Source organism: Triturus cristatus, chromosome 11 (genome assembly GCF_964204655.1).
Source record: "Triturus cristatus chromosome 11, aTriCri1.1, whole genome shotgun sequence".
In the NCBI taxonomy this organism is placed as follows: Eukaryota; Metazoa; Chordata; class Amphibia; order Caudata; family Salamandridae; genus Triturus; species Triturus cristatus.
The window spans coordinates 1,003,786,607-1,003,809,199 of record NC_140594.1 but is presented as its reverse complement, the minus strand read 5'-3'; the positions used below and the strand labels follow the sequence as shown (position 1 = coordinate 1,003,809,199).

Below are 22,593 nucleotides of genomic sequence, written 5' to 3'. Positions count from 1 at the left end.
TTAATCGTCACATTCCTACACACTCACCATTACCTGCGACTTAGATTTCCTGTACAATGGTTGCTTTAAATCCTCCTGCAGGTGAGAAGACGTATATGCAGCCAACTCAGAATCACTGAATTGATTTTCTTCAAAGTTCCGCATTTTGAGACTGTCTGTGAAGTGCCTTATGTGGTCCAGGGCAGAAAGTCCAGATTTGAAATCCTCATCTTTATACCTAATATAACCAAAGCAGATAGTGGAATTTTAAATAACCAACACATTATGTAGCAGATGCTTGATTTTACTCATGCTTTCTCACAATCTAAAAAGAATACACTCTACGCTTTCATCTCGAGCATTCAGTGAATAATAGCATAAAAAACAAATATATATAAATATATATATCCATCCTACACTCTTCCGAAGGAAAAAAACTGGGTTGCACTCACAAGCTGGTTCGATTTCCTTTTAATTTTCAATAGTCATAATTCATTCAATTCGAATACGACAAACCAACGCGTTTCGGTCTCGATGAGACCTTGTTCGCGGTTATATACATGTAAAAAATCACAAATATTGAAAAAATATAGAGACTCTTTAGGAATAGTGGCTCAGATACTAAAGACCTTTTACATAACACAATCCAATACATCTTTTACATAATAAAATGGAATTCAGTGGCAGCTGTTTTAATAGTGAATTAAAAGACACACAATTGATGGACGGAATGCAAAACAAATCAAAACATTCACCCCCAGTCAAGAGATCTGGGTTTAATCCATCATTCTTTCGCTCACCATGCCCCGCCAGTTTAGACCTGGCCATATGCAAATCAGTCTAGACCCTGTGCCTCATGGGAACATTCCAGCCGGAACTGCCAAGCCAGGTCGTACCTGGACCGGAAAAAAGCATCCTAGGACCGGTTTCGGGGTTTCACCCCTCTTCAGCCAGGATAGCTTGATTCCAGTGACACAGTGAGCCAGGGACCCACGTCTGGGTATAACTGGCGCACTTAGGGCGAGAAAGCAAAAGAGACACAGTGGGACGGGTATGCTCAGACGCGAGTCCCGTGCTCTCCATGCCACTGGAATCAAGCTGTCCTGGCTGAAGAGGGGAGAAACCCCGTAACCGGTCCTAGGATGCTTGTTTCCAGTCCAGGGAGGACCTGGCCTGGTAGTTCAGGCTCGACTGTTCCCATTGGGCACAGGGTTAAGACTGATTTCCATATGGCTGGGTCCAAACTGGAATGGCATGGTGAGCAAAAAAACGATGGATTTAGACCCAGATTATCTGTACTGGGGTGAATGTATGACATTGTTCTGCATTCTGTCCATCAATATTTCTTTTTGCATTAAAAGTGAATTACACATATATCTGGAGATAAATGACAAGTACATATGTAACAGACTTTCTAGTTTGTGCATTTTCGAGATTTGAGTCAGGTTTCTGCTTGGTATAGCTTTGTTGATTTTCATTTGCACTCTCTTCTACCTTTCATTCTTTCAATCCTATGGTCTAGCCAGTATCTTTTTCCATCCTATTAGACCCCAGTAATGAGTTTTCTGGCTCTGATCTGTACGAAACCTTGACTGTATCTCTCAAATTTCCCTGGTATACATGCATATTGATTGGGTCTTCAAGATTCAAACATTGCTCAACTGTCTTCAATTTTTTTTACACACTATTACATTTCTCGTGATTATCATACCGAAGCTTCAGTGTACCTGCCGGTTAAGTGGTGAAATAAAAGAATGCTATTTCTTGCTCACATCTTGAAGTAATGCAATAACTAACCTCTCAGGAGAATCTTTGCAACTTCTCTCTGTGTTCATTTCCTCTTCATAGTCATCTTCAGGGGTTTCTTCATTTATGTTAAGTGCAATACATTCCTTAAGTGCCTTTTCCTGGCTGTCACTTTCATCGTCCTCATCATCATCTTCATCTAATATTCCTTCATCTTCGACCTCGTCATCATCCATGATGCCGGACACTTGACTTGTCAACATAACCTTTTCATCTGTGAAGTGGCCGCCATTCACTCTGCTACAAAAAAGAAAATATAGATCACAGTGATTTTGGTCAATGTCTCTATTGGTATTTGATTTGATATACTAGACTACGTTAATTTAACAAGGTACTAGGACTCCATTTGCAGATACACTGTGTACAAGTACAACCTTGCGGAAGTGTTCTTTAAAATTATGCAAATATTATATGAATTGTAAATTACACTTACTACAGCTGACAATGCACTGAAGTGCATTGTGGCAAGAAGGACACTACTCCAGAACTCACGTTAAATAACTAGTACATTAGTAATACGTCCTCTTTTTTTCCCCACTTGTGGAATAGTTGTGATTAAGCTTGTTAAGTTTTTTGGGAGTTTAGTTTTGTTTGCACTCTAGAAATATTATTTCGAATATCTGGAAAGGTTGGCCATTGGTGTATATTTTCATACATCATCACCCACGCCCCCGGCAAAAAGCAGCCTATGACACCTTGAGGAGGGACAGGTCAAGATGTGTAGGAGTTAGAAGATTGCCACTTCTGAAAGCATAAAATAAACTAGCATTCTAAATAACATTACAACGTCAGACCCTGCACTAATGTCCTGCACTAATGTGCACTACAAAGAAATCTGATCTTCAACAAGGTAGTGCTCGCCGGCTTGTAGAGGCCACCATGGTTAAGCGTTATGTGACAGAGGAGACAGACATCCGAATTGTAGTAAATTATACATTGCAGGTTGCAGGCACCTGCCCTGCAATGCCAGTTAGAACACAAATAGGAGTGTCCAGATAAGATAGTAATGGGTTAAACAGGTTCCAGGCCAGTTCCACAATTATTCCTCTGCAGTTTGCTATTGTAGCCCTTGCCTTGTCTTTATAATACCCATCATGCTTCTGGGTAATGATTTCAGTCAAGCATGAACGCAAGATGCCATTAGTTGATGTTGAGAGAAGCCCTTGAGGGATAGAGTACCTTTAAGAATTTACGAGCGTTTAAGCTATTGACATTGTAAATGACAATGACTTATTTATGTGTTTTTAAAAGCAACACACACTATATATATATATTGGGACTTGAGCGTTTGGGGAGCAGAGGAAACCTAACAGCTGATGTTTCTTTTGGGACTTTCAATCGGACATCCCGCATTTTCATATTGACATCAAGCCCACAGGAGCCAACATTTTGAAAAGCTCTCCCCTGGCAATACTTATCTGACCCAGCTTCCTTCTGGGAACTGTAGTTTGCGGTGAAGCTGTTATCATGTGACCAGTGGTCAAGCGGACTACCGCCTATGGGAGAGGCATGTACTGTTTAAATGCGGGGTGGAGCATTACCCTAAAACATGGCGGCATCTGAAGAAGGCTCTTTAGCCGAAATGCATTATGCCCGTTTTATTTGCTGGATTAAAGGTTTTTCAACGTTCCCCTGTGAGGTCTCTGCTTCTTCGTTTGGAGGAGGGTTTGTGATATATATAGATATATAGATATATATATATATCCTCCAAGAAATACTGCCGACGGGGACCTCCAACCCTGCAGGGCGGTCATGGCAAATACGGGAGACAGCAATTCCCGCAAATAACATCCAACCAAGAAATGCGCCACACCCGGTTCCTGGACAGAAATGCTTTATTTCAATTGGCGCAGGTAATCACGTGTCAGAGGCACCTGACGCATTTCAGCATATTGCCTTCTTCAGAGGTGTGTCCTCTTTCGTGCAATGACCCAGTTGGTGCTTGATCACACACCCCATTGTTAGCCACACTCCAACTCCCACAATGCACTTCGTGAGACAGAATGGTTTCCATGTAATCCTCGTGATGTTAATCGATTACTGTCTCAAATGTCTCGATGTAAACAGGTAAGTGGGGCACATCAGGTGCCTCTGACACGTGATTACCTGCGCCAATTGAAAAAGCATTTCTGTCCAGGAACCGGGTGTGGCGCATTTCTTGGTTGGAGATTATATATATATATATATATATATATATATATATATATATATATATATATATATATATATATATATATATATATATATATATATAAAATCGTTATTTGTAATTTCAAGAGCTCAAACTCTTGCAAATGCGAGACCACTTTAATGGTGGCTGCGCCCCTTTTTTTAGACGCTGCTCGCCTATACAGGTTACAGTCAGCAGCGTCTAAAGAAAGGGGCGCGGCCAACATTACAGTGAAAGCGCATATGGGGGGCTTTCACCCAAAGTGAAAAAAAAATTATTTCGAAAGGTTCTGTAGCCCAGCCTGTAAAGTGAAAGCTGCCCGCACTGGTAATTAAATAAATAAGCACGGCCGCTAAAGGTTACAGTCAGCGGCGTCTAAAGAAAGGGGCGCGGTCAACATTAAAGTGAAAGAGCATATGGAGGGCTTTCACCCAAAGTGAAAAAAGCTGCCTGCACTGGTAATTACTTAAATAAGCGCCGCCGCTAAAGTGAAAGCGGACCGTGCCGTAAATTAAATAAGCGCAGTCGCTATAGTTAAAGCTGATTGTGCTGTAATTTAAATAAATACATTACTAATATATAAAAGCGAGCGGCGTGCTGCAATGTCATTGGTGGAATAGGGGAGAATCATTAAAGAAAATAGTGCTCACCAACTTATAAAGCAGACTGTTTATCAACAAAAGTGTCAAGTCATTATGAGAGGTTACAAATGCAGACCAGGCGGTACCAAGGAGGGACTATTACGACTATTCACAAATGAAAAGCAACGATTTTGCAAGGACAGTCACAGGAGCAAATAGAAAGGTGGGCGGGAAATAGGCGGAGCTTCCATGCCATACCTCAATACAGCATGCCTCACAGAGCAGCGCATGCACTGCCCAGGCTCGACCTAAAAACTAGCTGGGAGTAGTTTGAATGTTTAAAGCTTTGGCTGCACTCAGTGGCAGCATCACAGTTATGTCACAGCCACCCCCTAGTTTTCTGCTTCATTCAGTTTTTTTGTTCGATTTTAAGGGCTTATTTATACCAAGACAAATGTCACTACTTTGAAGGAACACACTTTTTTTTTTTTTTTTTAAAGACTGACCCAGGCCCGTTAATAATATTAAGGAAAAAAAAAAGAATCTCATTGCACTCTCTAAAACGTAAGGAATGATTAATTCAGAAAAGGGACCACCATTATAAAATGATTTAGGACACATTAGCCGAAGGGATGCGCGTAATCATTAACGCCTCGCTGCACAATGTCGGTTTTGTCATGGTTATTACAGCACTACTTCCTACTTATTTCAGGTGAAAGATATTAGTAATTTAAGAACTCAGTACATTTATTTCGTCATTGCTACATAATCTGGACATCCACGGAAAAGAAAATTAAAGACTGATTTGCCAACTTGTCGAGAATTCAACAAGAACATTTTCAGAACATAAACATGGACTTGTACCTGGGTAAGCGAAACCTTTTGCATAGGCAAACTAATTACCCATTTCACTTGTCAAAACAGTAATTTGCCAAGGTTAGAATATCCATCAGAAGTTGTCATAAGTGTCACATTTAGAATGGAAACTCTACAAGACCCAGAGACCTCTGTTTTGCAAGCTTTCTGTGTGGCACATCTTGAGACCAGATGTTGGAAGAAAATTGATAATCGAGGAAACAGTTGGGTTTGAATATTTGTACCAATGTAACATGATCTGTTTTCTTAAAGAACATGGGATATTTAGGAAATGCATTTGCTTTCTATAGTTAAAGCAAATGATAGTGATAAATATAAAATAACAAACATGTAAATATATATCCACACACGGAAAAACTACACTTAAAGTGAAATTATTCTTACAAAACAAAATCAAATCCAAAAAACACATTACCATTAACACTAAGTAAGAGGACTAGGAACGTAGCATTACTTATTGGTTTGAATAAGTTTTATTTAACAGTGCATCAGTTACAGTGCAAAGGCAATCAAGATTCAAATAGTCACACCGTATGGGCACTGGGAGACAGACTCACCATTGACGCAAGCAGAAAAACAGGACTAGATCAGTGACAAACGATGAACCATCAACCCTTGGCAACACATGTATAGAGAAGGTACACCTTTACACAGGAGCGGAGTAGTTGATACAATCATTATGCTCTATGACTGGAAACATCTGTTTCATCACATTGTGCAATGGCTCCTGTGATAGGGGATTCAATATGGACTCCCTTCCCCAAGTAGCTTCAGTCAAAGCGGTCTCATCAAAAAGACAAAGCAGGAACTACAAGGCCTCTAATTGGTTAATGAGTACCTCATGCACAGCTTTCATGGCAAACAGGATTGCAATCGGCGGCACTGCCTGATGCGTCGTTTAATATCTGTGCACTCCCCTTTCGGTTCCACAACCACACATCTATCGCAAATCCTTCTCTTAGGAAGTGAATTTACCAAAAACAAATGCTCCATATTTATCCAATACAAGTTAGCAGAACAATGCTCCACACTTTGTTAGTATGAAGCAGACCAAAGTCCCTTCCATGAACTACATTCTTACAGCGCCATTGCAGTTATTTCACTAGTACATCAATATAAAAATCATCAACAGTGGCTTGAAGAAACTCATCCCCAACAACTAACTACAGCTAGATGAGGTGTCTGTTACATTTGCAGTGGAGTGCTCTCTTGTGGAAGCTGAAGCATTCTGCTGTTAAGTACAAGTAGATGAGGCTTTATGTTTTAATGAAAGTGGCATGAAATTTACCTTAGGCTAATGAAATAATTTAAAACATAGTTCACATTGTTACAACTGTACCATGGATTTGTTGAGTTCAGCTGCAAATACAAAGCTTACGGGTACTCCACAAGTAAAGCAGCAGTCTCGTACACATAAAAGTAGAAGCACTGTAGGTTCGAGGAAACAGTAGGCCATGCACTCAATCAGACCCGATCCAAAATGAACAGAACTGCTTCTAAAAGAATTTAATAGGACAAGCTTATGGCAGCACTGTTCCAGGACCCTATGTTACCCTAAAATAAGAAGGATTTTATGAAAATCCTGCCATGCAAAATCTTCAAGCTTACTCATTTAGGATCAGCAACATACATTTAGAAAACATGTTTAAAAAAAATACAGGTACCAGTGCAGGGAGTGAAACAATTTTTCAGAGCAGTACAATGAGACCCAAACCTTTGAAATGTGAACCAGCCCTATGATTGATGTCTTTACATTATCGTTCCATAGAATAGCTGTCACTCACCTCTCGTCTGAATTTCTCGGGGAGTGCTTATTGTGGCTGCTGTTGCCAATGAAATTTCGAATTTCAGTAAAATAGGAGTCTTCCTTGTCATCTAGGATAGGACCTGTGCTTCCCAATTCAGAATGAGGCGATGACGTTGCTGTACCTTTAAGATGCCAGAGAGAGGATTGTTGACCAATGAATTGTACATTGAAAACATTTGCTTTTAAGGGAGCTAAAGAAAGTTTGCATTTTCTTAACCCGTTATAAAGATTGATTAGAAGAACTGTATTTTTGTAATCCCACAAAACAATCTCATTGATTTTATTTAATAACCAAATTTGATTAATTTTCAAAGATAACCGTACACAGTTGACCCATTTCACACTACAGTACAATAGGAAGTTTGTCAGTATTCGCACAAGGTTATGATCTCTCACCCTCTGGTGATCTGTTTAAACATTCCTGGAAGCAGCAAAACAGAGCCCAGACACCAAAAATAGAAATAAGAAAAAACATCTGGATTTGGGAAGATATCCTTACTAAGAGACCGAGACCCAAAAGGGTCCAACTAGACATGTTCTCCTACAGACAACTAAACACTATTGAAGGATGAGGGAAATGATTATAGGAGGATCCACAGCTAACATTTCAAAGTCGAGTTTCATTTAGCCTCTTAGGCATGGCTCAGTTCTACTGTTCTAAAAGTGATTTTAGACTTATGTCATGTGTGGGGTGATTTCCTGTAAGAAAGGATAAATCGCTACACCGAGAACACTAACCATTCCCTAGCTCTGACACACGAAAAACATTTTGCATTGAGCTCAAAGAGGCCACAAAGGAGAAAAAGGGAGCTCTACCTCAGAGACAGCATCAATCCTACAATATGTCCACAAAATGTTGTAAAGGGACATCATTTTAGGTGAGCTGAAATGTTTGTGGATCTCACAGACTGCAGACACGCACACTGTTTAAAGAGATGCAGTGGACTGGTGGATCCTGTGGGTTCTCCGAAATTATAGATCACCGAGACTCAGCCAGTATGAACAACTAAAATTCCTACCCTTAGACATTTTTGAATCTGCTAGGGATATCTAATCCTAGGCCATTTATTACAGAATTGCAATATACAAAGATAGATTTTTTTTAGAAAAACAATTATGTGGTGCATACCAGAATTCCAGCAAAACTAAATGAAAGGTAGTCTGAACTTGTGATGAAGGCAACAGTCCATCTCAGACTACGAGATCTGGCCACTACTTTTACTTGAGAAAGCATGTTTGGACATGGAGCCAAGAAATAGGGGCCAATGGGTAAGGGACTAAATGAAGAGATCACACTTCACATTTGGGAGACTGGAGATGACCACTGACCCCGATCCCTGACATGAAGGTCAATTAGAGGATGACTCTTGATTGCAAAATGAATTTTTCTGGTAAACAGAAAATATCTGTTTCATTGGAAAAATTACAATCCGGTACAAGCTGAATCAAGCAGGTCAGACTTTTAGTTGACTTAATATTTCAATAGACAACTCACTGGCACTTACGAAGATATTAAGAATGGCAATATCTCAATTGCCTTCAGGTCATATTGTGTTTTCCAATATCATACCCAGCTACTGAATATTAGAGAATTTGTTGTCTCATATGAATGACGATAGGGCTTTAATCTGCCTCACAGGCAAACGAGGTGTAAAGTCTATAAATGGTGTGGTTGTAATTGTGTGAATGGCCATAATAAGCGATGCAGCTTTTGTTTTTTAGGGGACATTTGAGTTACAGATAGTAACATCATCTGGCTTCACTTTAGTCACATGGCAGGGTTAGACCTGAAAAGAAAAACTGCCATTTGAAATACACACATTTCTTAATGTGCCTTCTTTTTCTACATAATGACTTTTACACATTTGCTAGCGTGATAGTGGAGGATTAGCTTCTCTGAAACCATATTGCTTGCAAATCCACTTCATAAGTACGCTATCATTACACCTTGAACATTTCGTGCATGTCCTAGATACACAGTGTGCAAATGCTGTTTACTAATTTTCAGGTAATGGGCGGTTAGATTATCCAATAGGGGGCTCTTGGCAGAACATCCACCCCAGGCAACTAGGTTAGGGATCGCATAGTAGAAGTACACTATACCAGTATTTATATCCCAGCATACATACACTATTTTAGCACAATGGTGAAATTGTTTATTCTTTTCACGGTCCTGATATTAGTAATCACTTATCTGCTTCAGTCTATTGATTATTGCCACACATATTTCATACAAAATTTCACAATGGTTCAATATATGTTGAAAATGCCCCTTTGTGTATTTCTTGTAGATCTCCGAGCGAGCACAAGTGACTAAGCGAAAAGCTTCTAGATCGGTTACCATGATTTGGAGGGTGTGGTGGGGTGGGGAATGGGAATTGGTTTTTTTCCCATATTCTGAGGATGCCCAAACCATTTGTTACCTTACTAAGTTTAGGGGTACTTATGGTGGCACTGTGAGCTAGCAGGTCTATAGGCCAGCATATCCTGAGGGGTGCAAAGAATTAGTCTGGCACCATCCGAATGTTTACGCTGTCCACTACTGAGAAAGTGGAAACTGTACAACACTTTATAACTGGTCTTTTTAAAGAGCATTTACCTACTATCACATTTGTCCAAGACCAACACATTTTTGTTACTAATCTTGTAATCTAAGGAATGGCAGAATCTGAAAAAGGTAGAGAACAGTGGACGTTTTGTGGGCAGCCTACAGTTCTGACCTTCTTAAAGCAAGATCATGTAGCATAGTTTCAAGAAGGCCTTTAGGCTATCGCCAATGAGACTCAAAGTCCTGGGAAGTTAGGAGCAGAAAAAAAGGATCAGCCTTTAAGGGTGTCCCTGATTAAAAATAAAGATTGTGAATTGAAAGCATTAACCAACCCTCATCATTATATAAAGGATATGCTGCAACGGCACACCTGAATAATGTTCAGTCTATTCAGTCACTCTCAAGGTAACTGAGCCAAAGCTCTATATAAACATGGAACTACAAGAGTATTCCAACATTGCCCATGGGGTGGCATCCCTCTGTGAAGCTGTATGATAACAGCAGGCTAGCACAGACATTAACATTTCTAGTCTGAAACAGCCTGCATTTTGGCATCAGCATTAACCACTTTTCAAGGAGACACTGTTCAACAGGTCCGGTCATGTTGTAAATTAATAATTCAAATGCCACAACTTATCAGTGTTTTTGGCATTTTCAAGCAATATAAATACCAGGTGTTACTATTACCTAGGTTAATAGTACTCAGTGGATCAACCCTTGAAAGAAGAATTCCAACCGGTTACTTGCAGGTGACACCATATATTGGTAAGAGACACTCAGTGTGTCAAGCAATCTTTCTGGTTTACGAAGGAGTGTGTTATGTACAACCGCAACTTAACTGGAGATGCATAGTATCCTAATGACTTCTTTCAACACCAGCATACATAACAATTAGTATAAATCACTGAGTTCTAGAAGGTTGCTATTTCAGGCTCGGATCATTCCCACCAAACATGAGGAGAGGGCAACTGTGGTCCTGCTAAACATAAGCATGGCAGGCAAAGAACTCTGTTCATCTGTTAGGACCTTGCACATGGTCTCCAGTAATTTTGGTATGAAATTAAATACACAGCTGAAAACAAGAAACACCACTTCTAGCAATACGGTCCTCCAAATGGACACACTACAAAAACAGGATCAATGAACATTAAATCATGCCCCATCATGTTGATAATGAGGTGGTTACTTTGAACCAAACATTTTTTTAAAAAAGTCAAATCAGATATGTTCTTTAGATAGTCACCAAAACAGTCATGGGACACAAACATTAACTCTTATTAAAAGCAATATAAGAAGTTATTAGCATGCAATATATCACTAGCACTTATATGAAGTATTCTGCAGTAGAACATTGTGTTACTTAGCTAAACTAGATCTACTCGCATGATCAGTGATTCCCAAATAAAATCCAGTCTCAATCTAATTTATATTTCACTTAACAGTCCATGTAATCTTTGTGCCATATTATTACTAGTAGTAGGGATTTTCTAGTTCATATATATGATGGTCATAGGGTATTAGTTCCTTCTATGAAACACTAATGAGACCTTTCAAAATTGGTCAAACTGAATTGACACTTCAAGGAATCTATGCAAATAGATGAGACAAATGATTTCAGGACAGAGTTTGGAAACTTAAATTACCTACCCGATATGTTCCCGTTCTCATGTTTTTTTAGATGTCTATCAAGGTTGGTCTGTTGACCAAAACACCTGTCACATAAGTGGCACTTGAAGGGTTTCTCCTTGTTGTGAATGTTGCGCACGTGCCTCTGCAGGTTGGAAGATATACTGAAGGATCGATCACAGTACTTGCATCTGTAACAAAAGAACATTTTATTAGGGACAGAATAATATATATATATCTTGCTCTCCTGTGAACAAGAGCAATCCACTAAAATATTTTAGAAATGTGGCCTGTGCCTTACAACATAAAAATTAGCCGCATTCAAGAGAGGTGGTATGTTCTCCTGATCTACATTTTGAAAAGATTAACTTTCTATTTAACTGAGATTACTGAGCTCAAGCCCCAGCTCAAGTCAGGAATCCATGTTAGGAAACAGGCAGATAATTTATTACCTGCAGTCAACTAAAATGCCCTAGGAAATAGGGACAGACCACACTCCAAAAATACAATAGGAAGCAACTGATGTGCAGGTCCTCCCTACTGTATCTACTGCCACTGCTCTGCTGGCATCTTCAAATCAGCTCAGTGGTGGCTTTTAAAAAAAGAGGCGCTTTGCATTTTTTGATGTACACTGTAAAGAAGGCACTGAAGATTTAAATTTAAACACAATTTCATTTGCATTCATTGCATGTTCTGGTTATAGAATACATTACACTTAACCTTTCACATTTAACACTGAAAATAGGCTATTTCTCACCTTTTTACACCCACATTCTACATGTAGAAGTAAAACACCTCCACGTCAAACCTTTATCTGCTCTTTCCCCATTTTAGTAACTACTTCACATTTTAAACTGAAAATGAAATATGTAGTGACAGGAGAAGGATCTGTGACATGTACAGATATTCGGTCTAAATACTACTGCCATAATGTTCACATTTTAACCATGACATGGTGGATCACCAACATCAGCAGTAAAAATGAAATAATATTTTAGAAACTCAATCACTGGAATTGATAAATAGCTCTGTGGTCTAGTGCGAACCCCCAGAAACAAAATATCAATTCAGAGAATGAATACCTGGACTCTTATTCCTAATTTAAGACAATAAACCTGGTCTAGGTAGGACAAGGCCTTTGTACCCACATCAAATCAGAAGAAGCAGATTGGATGTGCAGTCTTTAAGAGGTTTAACATGTGTTAATTGCAAAATACCAGAGTGGGTGTTCCTTGTACCTTTTGTGAAAAAGAAGACCTGACTTTAATGTTGACCAAACTAGTAGTTTTTGGCATACAGTGGAAGTCAAGGGATATAAGGAATAACTGCATTGCCAGGATTTGCAGTTTGTGGGCCACTCAATATTATATTTGGCTATTAATAACATCTATCACATGCAGTGCTAAAAAATGGCTAAACGTTGCTTGAATGCGCTATGTGAAAAACAATATATATACACACACACACACACACACACACACACACACACACACACAACAGATGACCTTGGTAATGACTGTTTAATAACCTGCATGTCCTGATAGTGTTACATACTTCATACACTGAGTAGTATCTTGAAAAATAGCCATTTTTGGATTCACTTAAATTATCAAACATTGCTGTATTTACCACTGCCAGGGGCTTAAAAGGTGAACTGGTAGTCAAAAGTTAATTTACGCCTGGGAACATTATCCTCCGTTCACATAACAGAATGCTGAATTAAAGTCACACAAAGGTTGGGGAGCAGATAAAGACATACTTTGCTTTGCCTGTAAACATCATTTAGTGAACATTCACAAACGTCCCTTTCACCCTATTCCACCCTGAACCTCCAATGGTCAGAGAGGAACACAAGTTAAGGACTGCAGAAATCCCTTTCCAAGGTGGAAATGGAACTTTGTGGAATGTAGAGGAAGGTGTCTCTCCACAAATTACATTGATCTCGCTTTGGAGAAGAATAAAACAAAAAGGTGCTATTGCACAGCGGTGCTTACTTTCTTCACTGCAGAACTGTAGCGTCAGTACAATTGTGCATTGTGGAAATGCTACCTCACAAAAAGGTGTGACTTTCCTCAAGAGTACACTTGCGACTGGTGCAGGTTTGCAGGTATTCCCTTAGAAAATACGGTCAATTCCAAGCAAGCATAAACATGAGGTCCAGTGGGAGACAAACTTTGAAATCACTTTTAAAGACTTTCTTGAATCAAGCCCATTCTTTTCATAGAACAGAAAGAAAATTAGCATTTGAATTCAATTAGAAATTATTTTTATATGTACTCACCACCTGATTTCTTGCGACACAAAATGTCATGTGTCTCGTGCCGGAAGCAAACAACTCTAAAGAATAACCATTCACTGCTGATTTTCCAGAGGGGGCGGGGAGAAGCACAGTTTTAACCACTATAACAAGTTGTGTCAGTTCACGTCAAAGACAAAAATCTGGAACCTGATATTCATAACCAATGCACTAATCCGCATAGCGTCCAGTATCCCCATGTCTGTATGAGGACCATTGACGCTTATAACCTACATGAGGAACTGGACCAGCGCTCACTATTCAAGTCATGTGACTTCGCAGCTGCAATACTGGGAGTGATTTATGTGCCGGCATAAAACAATGGCGTCATTTCAACTAACTGTGCTAGATTAGCTGGAATAATTGATTGCAATGTTTTAAAAGTCCAGCATAAAATGTTGAGATGCTAAAACCCCGTGCTAGAATAAATTCTGTTTCAGGCACTGCCAATAAGGCAGAGTTAAATGCTTTCCAGGAAAACAAATCAAGAAATAAATTCCTTTTAATACTCAAATAAGGTAGAAAAAGATTTCTTTCTGCTCAAAATCGCCCTGCATGATTAAATCTCTTCATGAGGAATTAGAGATCTTGATTGCTGATCCCAGGGGAGGATCTGTTATCTTCCAAAGCCCAGCAATAAAGAGTCGAAATATTTAACAGTGAGCCAAAGTGAGCAATTTAGTCTATCGCGTGGGTAGCAGAGGCATCAATTTTCATACTCTGCGGTGATTTGGAGTCCCTAAAGCTTTCCCAGTATTGCTGTTTAAGCCACTACTAAGACAAAACCCAACTAATCCAACTACTTGTGTTGGCCATGAGCCATCTGTTTCCTTCTTCTCTCTGTGCCTCCATCCTTACATAGTCTTGCCCTTCATTTAATCAATTTCTACCACAAAGAGAACTCTATAATCTCATTTGTACATACAGTAAGTAGTTCTGTTCAATGTTGACACAAGTTATTTTTCATTTTACTGCTACAAAACACATGCATGGACTGCTATGATGTTATTTGGCCATGTCTGAAAACAAAAGTACTTGGCTCCATTTCATGACATCTGTGGAGCGTCTCAACCAATGAGAGGCAGAGCAGCTATAAAATGCTACAAAAGCGACGAGGCTTATAAAGCAACTGTGGTCAACTAATTATGACGTAGAGCTGGTGAGCTTCTAAGTGAACAATAATTTGACAGGTAGTACAAAACAAATCATATTGTACCTTAAACTTGCACACAAGGACCCGATTCGGAAAGCGATTTACAAAATCGGTGTGGACCCTGAATATCGACAACAGTATATCGATAGGACACAATATTGACAACAAAATATTGAAAATTGAAGAACAGGTAAGTAAGTATTGCTTTTCAAGACCTGAACCCACATATATGCACCTTGGAGAGCTAGATCTTCAAGGTACATAGATGTGGAGTTAGGAATAGTAAATCTGTCCTTCCCTAAACGCACTTAGCTTTCGATATTTCCCTCGATATTCCATCCGCGATATTCTTGTACCATGATACTCTGTGGGGGTTGATTTCAGTAGTACAACCATTTACATCTGCAAGGCTAAGTTTATGCTGAAAATGGCTCCATTTACACCCATCATACATATACAATTGGATACTTAGCAAGCATAAACTGCCCTACAATTATAAAGTACTTAACCCCATGGAAGAGGTGGGCGGATGAAGCAGTGGTTTGCACTGCAAGCTTGTGATGGCTCACAAACTTGTGACTTTATGGCTTTCACAAGCTCTTCTCTGGCCCCTTCCCACTGGAACAGGTTTACTCCAGCTATGGATGGATTTAACTTCAAGAGTCGGACTGGGAAAGGAATACTTAAATATTGTTGTGGTGTAGGGGAAGGGTTTTCTCAACAGGAAAACCTTTTTCTTCATGAAGATAAAGAAGAAAAAAAATAGGCATACATTTCACCAAAGTGGAGCTATATTCTGCAAACTTCCCAGTATTAGGTCTGGAATGTGATGACATGGACAGCTTTCCATAATTAATTTTGGGGAAGTTTGTGAATTTCCCAAATTCATACAGTTACGTCCAAGAGTAGGTAGTTGTACGTCTGAGGGTGCAAAAATACAGCACTGTAAACCTGGCCCTATGTTCTGAGCTGAATTTAACACAATAATGATACTAAGGTATCTCCTACAGCTGACAAAGATGTGGCTAAAACTTTCTTTTGTTGGTTTTGGAGTTGTGAATCAAAGATTAGGTAGCTCCATTTCAGAAGCCTTTAGACCCCAGATTCAAATCTCTGTTCACCATTTAGAAATGTTTTTTTACTGGATCTAGTTAAGGCAAGTAATTTTTTTTACACACATATAACTCATGTCTAGAAAAAGATTGACAAGATAGCTCAGCGAGTTAAATGCTCATCTGCTATGGCCTGGCTGTAAGAAGTGAAATATGCTGTAGACAGCCGTCTTCTACTGAAACAGTTTGTATAGGAGTTATTAACAAATACATTGTTTTTCATCATCCCACACTTTATTAGTGACAATTGAACGTTTTGAGAAAGTAGCACTGGTATTAACACAATTTGTCAGATGCTTGTACCTGCAGTAGGATCTTGACAACAATACTAACAAGTCCACTTTAGAGGTCACAGAATAAAAAATCCACACAACTTCAAAAAACAGAAATGAGTGGAATTAAATTTTAGGTTTCACCCCTAATGGCACATCATTCAATTTGGCATGTGAGGGTGCCTTCTGCATACAAAAGTGCTAAACTCGAGACCAGCGTTACTATGATTTTGCAATGGGGTGGCATTACTTTTATGACGCAGCCCCGTAGCAAAATCTATTATGGGATTTACAAAGCCACGCAAACTGGAATTTTCATGGTTTTGTGAAAAGAAAAAAAAGGAAAAAACAAGGCAATGCATAGTGTTACCTTCCTTCAGGTAAGCGTTATGTGGGTGGTGCACGAGCATTCGCGTGCACCAATCCCTGTATTCCGAAGCAAACCCATATTTACAAAGTCTTGTAAACATGGGTTTGCATCAAAATGCTGTGCCAAACTCAGGCTGGCATAACCATGAGAAATATCTTTATTCCTCCTCGCTGTTACTTTCTGCAGCACACATACAAAAAGGAAATGTACTCAAAGGAAATTTTTGTGCAGGAAGGTATCCCTACATGCACAAAAACTATCCTGACCACAACACAGGCATCCTTGTGATATGACGTAAGAGTGCCTGCGTTGGCTGTAGACAGCCACAAGTGCACAAGCACTAGGAAAGAGCAGAAATGTGTCTTAACTTTTCAAATATGGCAAAGTTTCCATTTCACATAATGCAGCAAAGCAACTTCACTTACTGCACTATGTTGTGTGAAATGCCAGCGTTGTAGGCACTATGCCATGTGCAAAACGCACCTTCAAATATTTCATGGTCAAAGTAAAGCCCATGTTTCCCCCCCCCCCCCAAATATCTAAGAGGTTGCTCCCATTATCAGTATTTTTAATGCATCCTATAGAGGCAGCTAAGGGCCAGATGTGCTAACCACTGGTCACAAAATAATGGTTGCACTATGGGACCAGCATTTTTGGGACCAATGTGATATTTTGCAAAATGGCCTATGGTCTAATACGTCGATACGCAAAAAAAGGAAATGTAGTGGATAGCTAATGAATATTAAGGAGGTAGGTTGCAAATTGCAACCATCTACAACTTTACTTTTTATTTTAATACAGTCAGTTTTCTCTACAGGAAAATGAGCAGCGTAAAAAAAAAAAAAAAAAAAAAATAATTGCAAACTTTTACAAATTCTTTTTTTTTTAAAGACTGGCCAGTGGTCAATAAAATGACTTACAACTCCATTTACCACCGTTTTCCAGTAGTTAGTAAAATATTAATGTTTTGCGGCGACCGGATAATAGTTGCAAAATATTAATACATACCATTACAAAATGCTGTTTGGACAGGACATGCTAAACACGCCCCTTCCAAATAGTGATTCATTATATAGCTTCAGACCCAAACTGGGATTCTGTCACGTGTTGGAGAATAGCAATTTGGGTTTGGTACGTATGAAAAGGGTGTTTTGCCGTCCTTTTTTGTGAATCGGGTTGTCAGTGATGGAATAAGTGTCAGTACATCTGGCTCCCAGTCCCTGCATGACTAGTATTATCTCTGACTTTTTGCTCCCTTTTACTCTAATTAGGCCCTGGCTGGTCTCACCTCAATGTTGCTGAGGACATAACAAACAGGGCTATTTTTGCACTGCAGATGCTACTCCCATTATTTCTTGAGTACTATACATAAGATATTCATCCAATCTTATGCGACAGAGACGAAAGCAGTTCTATTACCTTTAAAGGGTTATCATAATTGAAGGGATATTCTCTACAAATTAAATGCCAGTCCTTCTATGATGTTCATAGGACTATAGATGCAACGCAAGACCTATCTTCTGAAATTGAAAAAGACAGCCCTTCTAGTACACGTAGAAGACTTGTGGATAATGTAGCAGTGAGCGGGGTCTGGTATGACGGAAACACAGAAAGGCGTATGATATGGAGCCCTGCATGGGACTAACCTCATCAACGGTGTATTTAAAAAATCCCAAACGGCCCTATGTGGATCCGTCTCTCCTGAAAGGCATACTAAAACATATTAGAAGCTAGGAATGCCAGGCCCACCGAACTTTAGTAATGTTTCATGGGTCTCAACCCATATCAACAGGAAAATGTGGAGGACTCCGGACCAATCCGAAATATCCTGACTGGCATAGGAGGGATAGAAGTGTGGCACATAACACTGACTATTTCTAGCTATAAGACTACAACAAACAATTAATCTAAGATCAAATATAAGATCAAATATTCTGCAGTCTTGAAAGAAGCCAATTTATAATTATTCATTTTATTGAATTATTCACTTAAAATTGTCAACTAAAATTTAGGAGCATTCATACTATCCCACAAAACAGTGGTACAGGAATTTTAAGCGCTAACAAATGCAGACCAATGGACACAAATTATTTGAAAACAATAAAATAGAAACACTGAATTTCACAACAACTTGAAGTAACAATGCATACATTTCTGAAACACTTTCACAGAATAATTTTTGCACCTGTAAGGTTGCTCCCCAGTGTGGGTCCGCAGATGTCGCGTGAGGTTTGCAGATCTTGGGAAAATCTTTCCGCAGTACCTGTCATTGTAAAATAATTCACAAGATTAAAATGGCAGCAATTCACTTTACGCGGCCATTAATTGACTCAACAAAACAAAAGAGAAGTGGTGTGTTAATGTAGCTTTACGTTGCACTGTAGGTTTCAGGTAGGCTTGTGGGCACCTGGGCTTTCCACTTTAACACTGAGGCGTGTCTTTGTTCTGAAGATATCGATTAACTCAAACACTGGAACCTAAATATCTGTGCGATAGAGTTACTAAAAGAGTGGCAGGTGATCAACTGCAAACAGAAGCCTACAAACAGGCAAACAAAGAAGTTGTGCACCAGGTCCATAACAAACTAGTGCTGGTTGGAAAAGATGCATGAATACCACCCTTAAATATAGAACTAATATATTTAAGGGTGGTATTCATGCACCTTATCCCCGCCGATGATGGTTACATCAGTGCATTCCATTATAGCATATTAATTTTAGTGGGTGGACTATTTTCTACTAAATGCGCATCACAGTATTTGTGAAAGACCTCATATAAAGATGTTCCACAGACTTTTTCTGCACACGGGTGAATCATTTGTAACAATTTCTTTCAGGACAGAGGTTATCCGTATGCTTCATTTGGTTTACTTGTTTTATAGAGTCCAATAAGTTGACCCAGAGAGGTTTCAAAGAACAGTTTGGTTAAAAGAATACAGGCCAATGACAACCATTTACATTAGGATTCCATCACAACACTTGCACCATAACATCCATTGGTCATTTAGGGTCAGTGTTCCAATAGGGCATGGCCTGATTAGCTTGGAAAGCCACCAAAGCAAGTCAAGCAACACCCATACACACCCCCAGTTGAGGGCTCCTAATGCCACAGTTTCCCCATCAGTAGGAGTCCCATGCAGACACCATCGTTGGTTCCTCAAACACCAGGAGCTATTATCGTCTATTCGGTCCAGCCCCTGTGGTATCTTTCATCAGCGGTTCCACAACACAGAACCGCTACCAATTTGAGACTTTGGAAAAGCTACATGTTAACAATAAATTTGCATCTGATCAAATTCACTGCAAGCCAATAAATTATACAAGGCCACTATCCCTATTCTGGTATAGTGTGCACAAGGAATAAGAGGAAATACTCTGACTCATCTGCATTTGAGTTTATAGAAGGAAGTAAAAAGTGGGCATTTTTGGTCAATAAATGTTAGTTATTACTGAAACACAGTATAAAGTTATACACATACCTAGAATCAGTAAGATTTAAAGAATGCACAGGTTTGTGTTAATTTGACAACACCTGAATCCATCCAACAGATGAACTTAGATTCCAGTAGCAACTTATACATCCTAAGGGGTTCTGTTCCATGGTAAGCCTTTTTTTAGTATTTGGCTTTCAAAGCAGTAAAATATTGAAACTCTAAATAACGTATTATTAAAAACAAATACTAAACCAAGTCTTTGTAAATTGTTGATTTCCTCCAAAGTCCGCAAGTACTTGCAAGAGTGCCTGCCTTTTGTATATCAGTACCTCTATTGCCCTCCTGATGGCCAAGAAAAGAGCGATTGCTTCTACGCGAGGGTACAATGTATAAGAAATAAATGATTAACTCCTGCATGAAGATGAACTCCGAGACCTTACAAAAATTGGAAGGGCATTTCTCAAATACCATAAGTGTGTCTCCCGGCACCACGTCACCTTGTTGTTTGTGGCTGGACGGTCAAGGTGATTCCAGAAGTTCTGGCTAAAAGACTGATTATATGTACACTTAATGTTATAGGTTGAAATTAGATTCGGTGTAGGTTCATAAATACACAGAATGGAATTTAACTACTACTGTACATAGGGCCCGCTCTCGGAGAAAAGGACAGCAGTAAACATCTTCATGTGATCAAGAAGAGAGCAAAGCACATTAGGCCAAGTCTATGTCCTGCAGGAGTCCCAGCCAAGTCAATGGTATCAGAGTAAGCATCCTTCATTTGAACATTGCTTGCTTTTGCAAACGACCTTGTGTTTCCTTGCTGGAAGGTCATTCCCTGATGAAATTGAAAGTGACAGAAGGCAGTACCTCATTTACAGAACACAAGAATGGTTTCTGGGAACTAAAATAACATTCTAGACTTTTATGGAGGGCTACAAACCAGTGGGTGATATGAGGTGGACCTCAACAGAATTGTTCTGGAAGGGCTGAAGAGTGCCGACCATCTTGTATCTCGCCCCGACATGTTCAGGGTACCAGTCTGGGTAAGCATGATCCAACTAAGGCTCAGCTCACTGAAGATTACCTCACATGTGTTAGCCGGAGAGGTCCTTGAAGAATGAACCTTTATTTAAAATCAGACTATCATCCAAAGAGGATTGAATGAAATGTGTCTACAGAGCCTTACACCAGCAAACTACACATAAACAAGTCTAAAACACACCATTTGCCAAAAAGTGAAACTGGATTTCAGTACGAACAGGAAAATAATATTTTGGTAAATGGTCTCAGTTTTGGAAAAATTATTAATGTCAAACTCCTCATACATTTAAATGATTAAAAGAAAAAATCTCTAGGGAGTAAATTTCACAGAAGTGCATAAGGTGGGATTACCTGCAAGTGTAACGTTCTTTGCCCTTCCTCAAAAGGTTCTCTGGCAGCGTGGTGGGCGGAGCTCTGAAGTTATACATGGAAGGGACAGACTGGATGAAATCATTCGCTTCTGGTTTCAGAGCATTGAAACTTTCAAGCTTTTCTGCCATATTTTCAATTGCCGACATCTAAAACAACACAAGAATATGGTGATGAAGCTATAATAGTTTCTGAAGTTAAAATGTTATGTTATCAGCATTTATACGATGAATTTCCACTATCTATATGGAATTCTAGTGCTACTGCGGTATGGAAACAGCCATATTCTGACATGTTTCCCCAACATTTAGGAAAATTAAAGAATTGCAAAGGACTTGGTACGTTTTCGGTGCAAAGATGTAGCATTCTGAAAAGGGCGCCAGCTTCAATTTTGCTACATACTGGATAAATCTAGGGTATACCTGTCACGTTTTTATTGTAATATATTCAATGTCATTACTCATTCAGGAACAATCTCATGGGTACGTCTAAACATATTTTTACGTTACTTTCATATAGCAAAGATTAGGAGATAACCAACTACATAAGAATACCATGATTCCTTTCAGAATTCGTCGCTCTATTTTGTATCTGGGGATTATCTGCTATGTACATGCTGTAAAGCGCTCCGATACCCTAGGGTCAGGCCAGTGCTATAGAAAACTTCTTAAATAAAAAATACAAATAAAAAATACATTCTACAATGCAACAGATACATTCTAGAATGCATTTATATTCCAGAACTCATCTGATAAATTAAATGCATTCTAGAATATAGCAAATACATTGAAGACTTTCCAAAATGTATTAAGAATATCTCAAACTGTCAAAATATCCCCCAGTAGGGTCAATTTATCCCAAATACATTCAGTGTATTGCAAACATATCCAGTGGTCCACCCCACTACATCGTCAGGACTACATCATGTAACATTACACCTGAAAAGGTAATTGACAATAAAAATTTAAGATGAAGTGATAAATAATTAACAAACTGGTTTAAAAGTAACAATTTACTAAAATAAAAGCATAAAACTAAAAAAAGGGGAGGGTTGAGATAGTCGATCTCTGCTGAAATGAAGTAAAGAGCGACTGCGTGGTGGATATGAGGTTATCCCACATACGTTTTGCATAATGTAAATACATTCAGTGTAT

General features: G+C 39.1%; 1 protein-coding gene across 11 annotated transcripts in view; it reads right to left on the bottom strand.

The window, feature by feature from the left end:
- Positions 1 to 22,593, bottom strand: part of MECOM (MDS1 and EVI1 complex locus) — a 128,663-nt gene that overhangs the window by 5,053 nt on the left and 101,017 nt on the right. For 6 of the 11 annotated variants that reach the window (XM_085635148.1, XM_085635150.1, XM_085635152.1 and 3 more), the window contains 6 exons: positions 21,422 to 21,588; positions 18,782 to 18,859; positions 11,415 to 11,584; positions 7,197 to 7,341; positions 1,777 to 2,025; positions 28 to 217 (listed from right to left, as the gene is read on the bottom strand). In XM_085635148.1, coding sequence (XP_085491274.1) covers positions 28 to 217; positions 1,777 to 2,025; positions 7,197 to 7,341; positions 11,415 to 11,584; positions 18,782 to 18,859; positions 21,422 to 21,588 — 999 coding nt within the window. The remainder of the gene's footprint in view (positions 1 to 27; positions 218 to 1,776; positions 2,026 to 7,196; positions 7,342 to 11,414; positions 11,585 to 18,781; positions 18,860 to 21,421; positions 21,589 to 22,593) is intronic. The other 5 variants (XM_085635151.1, XM_085635157.1, XM_085635158.1 and 2 more) reach the window with 1 other exon arrangement.